The sequence below is a fragment of the Heteronotia binoei genome, chromosome 19 (genome assembly GCF_032191835.1).
Source record: "Heteronotia binoei isolate CCM8104 ecotype False Entrance Well chromosome 19, APGP_CSIRO_Hbin_v1, whole genome shotgun sequence".
NCBI lineage: Eukaryota > Metazoa > Chordata > Lepidosauria > Squamata > Gekkonidae > Heteronotia > Heteronotia binoei.
The window spans coordinates 38,747,559-38,755,693 of record NC_083241.1 but is presented as its reverse complement, the minus strand read 5'-3'; the positions used below and the strand labels follow the sequence as shown (position 1 = coordinate 38,755,693).

Here is an 8,135-nt window from a genome sequence, read left to right as displayed (position 1 = left end):
TCTGTCTAATGTGATGCCTTTTAATCTGCACAGCCAATCGGAAGCGCTGTTGGGCAAAAGCCCCCTCTAGCCCCACCCACTTTCTAGAGGGGCTCGGGGCCTGCTGGTCTATGGCTACCTGCCCCCCCCCCCCCCCCCGTAATACCCAGAAGAACTCCAGTATCTGCACCACAGGATCAGACCTCCGTGTACAGCAGTATTTTTAAAAGGCACATGTTTGAAGCTGGGAATTATTAGAGGAACAGAACGGTCTGGCTCATAACGCCCTTGCACAGATCTATGGTGTGACTTAATTTGGAACAGAAGGTACAGTTATGGTCTCCCCCCCTTCAAAAAAAGATATAGTTGAGATGGAAATGGTGCAGAAAATCATCTCCCCGACAAGGAATGTTTAAAGTTTTTGGAGCATGGGGGGAGGGAAGGTGAGTGAGGGGAAGGCATGTGATTGAGCAACCTACACACAACAACAACAAAAAGAGAGACCAGAGCTTTTTTTCCCAAAAAGATCCCTGCATAACTCTTTATTCAACCAAACAAAAATCTGTACGATCAGGGGTTTTTTTGTAGCAGGAACTCCTTTGAATATGAGGCCTGATGCAGCCAATCCTCCTGGAGCTTACATTAGGCCCTGTATTAAGAACCCTGTGAGCTTTTGGAGGACTGGCTAATCAGGGGTGTGTGGCTTAATATTCAAAGGAGTTCCTCCTGCAAAAAAGCCCTGTGTACGTTAGAATTTTTTTTTTTTAAAAAAATGTACAGAATTGTCTGTTCAAATATGGAAGAAATACAAAACAGATTCCTTTGTCAAGGTAAAGAAAGAGGCTCCGAGATCCTGTGTAATGCTTTTGGGGGATTCTTGTTGGTGTGATCCATGGTAACATGATGAAGCTCTGTCAACAAAACACACGGAAGTTCTCTTCACAGACACCACCTTTAAAAATCCCAGAACCCAGAGTCAACTTTCCTATGAAACCCAACATTCAAATTTCCTCAAATTTCAGAACTGTGCGTACAATTTACTGGGAGACGCTAGGCTTAGGTGCAGCCCGGACATGGCGTGATGCTTTTTGAACATGCACAACCCTTGGCTTTTAAAAATGCAATGTTTGGGCCTTGTGCGAGTAACAAGACGCGTCTGTGAAAAGTGGGCTGTGGGTGTTAAACAGGTCATTAACTTCTGCATCACTCCAAACCTCTGAATTCAATGACGGAGATTCCACCTGGGCATGCTGAGAGACACTTGAGGGAATATCCATGCAACTTGGTGTTAGTTTTCCATGTGACTTGCGGAAGTGCCTGACCCGGAGAGAGACCCTTCCGGCTTTGGTGTGGATAAGTGCTCTAACTCGTACTGCCCGTCGTGGTTGGCTGGGTCGCCATCAGACGAATCTTCTTTCGCCTTCTCTTTTTGACTCCTTTTGTGGTCAATGATCTGCTGCAGCTGATATCCGGCGTAGTCTGGCTTGGTCGTCAGCGGGCTGGCTGGTACTGATATCCCCAGAATGTCCGATACCATGTAGGGGCGAAGCCACCCGATCAGTGGAGTGCATCCAGGGATGTAGTGGGCTTGTCTGTGGTAAAAGAGGAGCCCATCTACCTTTAAGAACACAGAGAATGAGAGAAGGAATCAGCACGATAGTTGCCGTGGCATACAGTCCAAAATTACTAGGACCTACGCAGAATAGACCGATGCCACAGCCCTCCTATGGAGGGTACCATTCCCATCCGTTCCCTCAAATGTTAACTTCAGGGGTCCCCAAGCTTTTTGAGCCTGTAGGCACCTTTGAAATTCCGACAGTGAACAGTGGGTGCAGCTCCAAAATAGCTGCCACAGGTGGAGGAACTGGCCCCAAAATGGCTGCCCCATGAGGTGGAGCCGGCCCCAAAATGGCTGCCCCATGAGGTAAAGCGGGCCCTAAAATAGCCACAAAATGGCCACCAAAGGTTACCTTCAGTCACATGGTGAAGATGCTTGTGCTGTAGGGGCAGCTTGGAAAAAAAAAAACTGAACTGCCAATTAAATCACCATTGGCCAATCAGAAGCCTTGCTGGGCAGAAGCCTTACCTGATTCCATCCACCTTCTAAAAACCTTTGGCGGGTGCCAGGAAAGTAATCTGCTTTCCAAACGGTGCCCACAGGCCTCATGCTGGGGGCCCCTGGATCAGACTAAGAACATCAGAACACATCAGTGGCCCATAAAGTCCAGCATCCTGCGACACACAGTGGCCAACCAGTTCCTCTGGGGGGCTCTCAGGCTAGTAGCTGGGAGACCCCAGGTTCGAATCCCTGCTTGGTGAACTTGGGCCTGTTGCACCCACTCAGCCTAGCCTACCTGATGGGGTTGTTGTGCAGATAAAATGGAGATGAGAGTGGTGTTAGCTCATTGTGGGGGAGGGGGGAAGCAGGGTACAAATGACAAAAAAAAAGAATGGCGTGATGATGTGAAGACCGTAAAAAGAAACAAATCTCAAGGAATGCCTGCCATAAATATGAGCAGAACTAAAACACTCGCAAAATAAAATAAAAGAACCGTGGACGTTTTTAAATATCCCTGACATCAATCTTGTTTTGAATGTTTAAGATCGTCTGGCTTCCAAGAGCAGAACTTTAATGCAGGGGTGTCAAATACGCAGTTCAGGGGCCGAATCAGGCCCCCGGAGGGCTTGTATCAGGCCCCCGAGCAACTGGCTGTCATCTGCTTCCTTCTCCCTATATCTTGCCTCCTTTTGCATAACAGCTTGCCTTGCAAGGCTTGCTCAATTGCACAGGAGCTACAGAGCAAAACCTCTATTTTCTCCATTGGCTAAGGCTCCTCCCTTTGGGAGAAGGGGGGAGGAATAGCTTGCTTTGCCAGGCTCTCTCAATTGCACAGTAGAGTTACTGAGTCAAGCTTCTCTTCCTTCTATTGGCTGAGGTTCCTTCCCCTCAGCCCTCCGGGGAAGGAAGGAAAGAGCCAGAGTTTCCTTTGCCCAGTTCCCTTGATCCCATGGGAGAAATGCAAAGAAAGCATCTTTAAGACCAGTGAGTGCTAACATTTTAAGCATGTTTTAAGTGTTTAAAAAAAAGAATATCTGTGTTTGTCTGCATTCTTTATAAAATGTGTATCTCTGCTACCTAATCTTAAATAGGTACACACATGGCCCAGCCCAACATGGCTTGGCCCCAACAAAGTCTCATTTATGTCAGATCCGGCCCGCATAACAAATGAGTTCGACACCCCTGCTCTAATGAATGTGCTCAACACCCCTGCTGTAATGAAGAGGGCCCTCCCCTACCCCTTGGATCAGTGGGTCTTAAGAGCACATCTGCCCCACGCAGACCCCTAAGTCAGCAGCCCTCATTTCAGCCCCGTGCAACGCTGCTCCCTGGTTCGCAAAAGGATTCTCTATTAATCCTCATCGGCTCCCAGGAGATGCGGTTTTGCAGCCGGCTCGCTGTGGGGTTTCCTCGGACTGGAGCCTCCGCCGCGCCCAGCCCAACCGGCCCCCTGCTTTTAAAGGCCATTTGTGTGCGAGGAAGTGATGAGTCTGGAAAAACGGACGGAAGAAGCTCGCTGGGGTGGGGGGAGGAGGAGGAGGGGAAGGCAGCAGCATCAACGCAGAGGGCTTCACCGGGGATCGGTTATCCTGCAGCTCTGCCAACTTCTCTCCCCCACTCCTGACCCGGAGGCCGCATCCTCTTTCTTTAAAAGCTCCAGCCGAACCAAGATGTCTTTTTTGGGAAAAGAGAAAGTGAGCGTGGATCGATAACTCGGAAGTGCAGTACTGTTAAGCTTGATATATCTTTTTTTCCCTGGGTGCCAAACAAAGGTCTTTCCCAAACCTCTTTCCCTGGAGACTGTAAGTGAAGATGTCAAGGACTGACTTTCTCAGCTTGTCGGACATTGTAAGGATGGGATTCAAGGGCGTGTGTACCCCCAGCTTGATTTCGTGTGGTGCTACGGGCATCTGGGGAGCAACGTTCCCTCTAATTCCCCCACTGCTCGCTGAGCAGACAGTTCCCATCTTGAGCACAACCTGCATGGCTCCAGATTGCTGTTGAGAGCCAGTTTGGTGTAGATCGGGGTGGCCAAACTGACTTAAAGTAAGAGTCAAACAGAATAAATGTCAGATGTTTGAGAGTTGCAAGACATGAATGTCAGATGTTTGAGAGTAGGAGAGCGGGAGGGAGGGAGGAAGGAGCGAGGAAGATGGATGGAAAGAAAGCTAGCTTTAAATGCATTCTCCTATCCACCAGCTGGCATGACTTGAAGAAGTGATCTAGCTTCTCCAAGCCAGCCATTGGGGTGGTGGGAGTTTTGAGAGCCACAAAGAATTGGGTTTGATTCCCCACTCCTCCACATGCAACTGTTGGAGAGACCTTGGGTCAGTCACAACTCTGTCAGAGCTGTTCTCTCGAGAGTTCTCTGAAAGCTCTCTCAGCTCCACCTACCCCATAGGTTGTCAGTTGTGGGGAGAGGAAGGGAAGGAGACTGAAGCCGCTCTGAGACTTCGGATAGTGAACAGTTGGGTATAAATCCAATTTCTTCTTCTTCCTCCTCCTCCTGTGCTAATTAGTAGCCACTCAGACATGCAACTTTGAAGGGGCACCACTTTGGGTTAGGTGGGTGGCAATCCGAGTCAGGACCTTCTCGGTGGTGGCACCAAAGTTCTGGAACTCTCTCTCCCTAGGGAGATTTGCCTGTTCCCTTCAGTTGCCATCTTCTGCCAGCAGTTGAAAACTTTTTTTTTTTGTTTCGTTTGGCGTTCCCTCAAGTGATCTGCCTGACCGATCTGCTCTTTTTATACCTTTGTGCGAATTTCAGCTCTGTTCTTTTATTTTAATTTTGTGTATTTGAGAGGAGGAGTTGATTTTAACAGTTTTTAAAATGCAGTTTTTATCCCACATGCTTGGAATTGTCAGCTGCCACGGTGGCCCTTGTGAGGACAGAAAGGTGGGATGCACATTTTGAGGGGAAAAATTAACAGAAAGTATATTAGACTTGAGGGCAGTGTTCCCTCTAAGCTGAGTTAGTGTGAGCTAGCTCACAGTTTTTTAGCCTCTGGCTCACACATTTTTGTCTTTGCTCAGGAAAAATGGCCCCAGAGCAAACTAATTTATGCAGTAGCCAAATCCCTTGCTCACAACTTTAATGCCAGTAGCTCACAAAGTAGAATTATTGCTCACAAGACTCTACAGCAGGGGTGTCAAACATGCAGTTTGGGGACCGAATCAGGCCCTTGGAGGGCTCCTATCAGGCCCCCAAGCAACCGCCTGTCACTTGCTTCCTTCTCCCTATATCTTGCTCCTTCTGCAAAACAGCTAGTTTTGCAAGGCTTGCTCACTTGCACAGGAGCTACAGAGCAAAACCTTTTCTCAATTGGCTGAGGCTCCTCCCTTGGAGACGAAGGGGGGAGGGAGAGCTTGCTTTGCCAGGGTCTCTCAATTGCATAGCAGAGCTACTGAGCCAAGCCTCTCTTCCTTCTATTGGCTGAGGCTCCTCCCCCTCCTGGCCCCCTGGGGAAGGAAGGAAAGAGCCAGAGCTTCCTTTGCCCAGTTCCCTGGATCCCCTGGGAGAAATACAAAGAAAGCATCTTTAAGACCAATGAGTGCTAATGTTTTAAGCATATATATATATATAGTTATGTTTTCCTGTGTTCTTTATAACATTTATATCTCTGCTACCTAATCTTAAAAAGGTACACACATGACCTGGCCCAACAAGGTCCCATTTATGTCCGATCCGGCCCTCATAACAAATGAGTTTGACACCCCTGCTCTACAGCTTAGCGGGAATATTGCTTGCGGGAGGGAAGACCTTCACACCAGCAAAGAATTACTTAGATGACACAGCCACGGGTCAAAAACATGCATGTGTGGAAATGCCCAAAGCCCGAGTCTTTCCCCCTCCCCAGAAAAGTTACAAATGTGGTTTCTCCTCCCCTGCCGCCAGTCTTCCAGATTGTTTGCGAAGACACTCTTTTGGAGATCCAGTTTCCCAGTTTTTTTCAAGGCATCTCGAGAGGCGCTAAAGAGCCAAGGAATGGCTAATTTGTACCTCCCAGAAGGCTGTGTTGGCAATGCAGAGCAACCCTGAAGGGTGCATCAAACTTGCAAATTTAGCAGACACTGCCTTGACCTAATTTTCCCATGCACGCTAGGAGTCAAGCTACAGATGGGAGACACATTTCTATCACTAAGAACCATTTAGGGGGCTCTCGTGCTCAAATGTTTTCAAAAAACCCACCCCGACAACAAAACACTCAATCCCGCCGCTGGCATCTCAATAACAGCTCACCCAGGTAATTAATTGTTCCACTCCTCCCCACCCCACTCCAAGCTAAAGCCCTAAAATATTGATACATACGTAGTCCAAGATCGCTTGACTTAAAAATAAAGGACAGAATTATTTCTGTATTTCCTGTGGAAAACAGGGGGAAGGAAGGAAGGAAGGAAGGAAGGAAGGAAGGAAGGAAGGAAGGAAGGAAGGAAGGAAGGAAGGAAGGAAGGAAGGAAGGAAGGAGAAACAAAGCAACTTTAAATGCATTCTCCAAGCAGTGTTGGGGGCTTCAAGAGCCACACAATATGAGTGAAAGAGCTGAATATGGCTCCCTAGCCACAGTTTGGCCACCCTTGGTATAAAGGGAACACTCTGTCTGGGGCAGAGATGCTCTGTCTCCTTGGTGCTTGTGGGGGGGGGGACAGTGGGGGAGAGCTTTTGGAATTTTGGTCCTGCTGGTGGACCTTCTGATGGCACCTGGATTTTGGTCACTGTGTGACACAGAGTGTTGGACTTAGATGGGCCACTGGCCTGATCCAAAATGGCTTCTCTTATGTTCTTATGTCTGAGACAGTGATGCTCTGTCTTTTTAGTGCATGTGAAGGCAACAGTGGGAGGGCTACTGGAGCTCTGGTCCCACTGGTGGACCTCCTGATGGCACCTGGGTTTTGGCCACTGTGTGATACAGAGTGTTGGACTGGATGGGCAACTGGCCTGGTCCAACATGGCTTCCCTTAGGTTCTTAGAAAGTTAAGTTTTGGCGTATCTCTCAAAATATCCAAACAAGAAATATCCAAACAAGAGGGAAAGTTGTAGATTTGTACCCAAAATGGAGGGATAGGGACACAGATTTTGTTTCACGATAAGGGGATGTGCTGAGCTCAGTAAACCGCACAAGTTGTAGGAATGTCAGTCTTTGGGAATTCCATTTCCCACTGACGCCCTTGAATTATGTAATGTCCTGATAGATACAGATCAATTGATAAATCTCACAGCAGGAGAATGAGGGTATGAATATGCATGTATTATTTTCTAGTCTGGCTGCTGAGTCGCATGGAATATATTTATTTAATTCATCTCCCCTCTGGGAGTGCAAGATGCTTTACCTAAGACTCTCCAGAGGTTTCCCATCCAAGTAGCGACCCCACCCAGACCTACCTGACTTTAGCAATGCTAGTTGCTGAACCATGCATTTTCCAACCATATAGTGTAACCGAATGACCCTTCAGACCAGGATTGGCCAAACTCTGTCTCGGGAGCCACATGTGGCTCTTTCACACATATTGTGTGGCTCTTGAAGCCCCCATCACCCCACTGGCTGGCTTAGAAAATGTATTGGGACATTTGGGAACATTTTATTTATAGTAAAATTGCCTTTGGTTGTTATAACACCTCTTCTTTGTCATCTTATGAGAAAAAGATTGTAATCCCTTGGTTCCCAATAGTTACCTTTTTAACTCAACAGAAGATTATACCAAGTAATCCTATGTACCAATCATTAATATACTTTTAGGAAATATGTATTTTTTTAGTTACTTTACTATTTTCTAGGTAGATTTTAAGCTAAGATACGCAATTCAAAATCATTTTCACCCTACTGCTTACACAAAATGCTGCAAATTTTAATGGTTAAATTCTATACATTAGACATGCATACCTGTTACTATACTAAGTCCTTTGTTCTGTAACTTTCAAGGTTTAAAGGACTGTTGTATCATGGTTAAAAAAGTTCAATAAAAATGTTAATTGGAAAGAAAATGCATTTAAAGTCAAAGTTGCTTTCTTTCCACCTCTCCCTCCCCCCCCATCTATTTGCCTGCCTGTCTGTACTATGGCTCTCAAACGTCTGATGTTCACATCTTGCAGTTCTCAAAC

General features: G+C 47.0%; 1 protein-coding gene across 2 annotated transcripts in view; it reads right to left on the bottom strand.

Moving 5' to 3' along the window:
* Window positions 1-489: 489 nt before the first annotated feature.
* SNUPN (snurportin 1) overlaps window positions 490-8,135 on the bottom strand; it is a 385,834-nt gene continuing 378,188 nt past the window's right edge. For both annotated transcript variants that reach the window (XM_060259917.1, XM_060259918.1), the window contains exon 9: window positions 490-1,597. In XM_060259917.1, coding sequence (XP_060115900.1) covers window positions 1,268-1,597 — 330 coding nt within the window. In that variant the 3' untranslated portion in view covers window positions 490-1,267. The remainder of the gene's footprint in view (window positions 1,598-8,135) is intronic.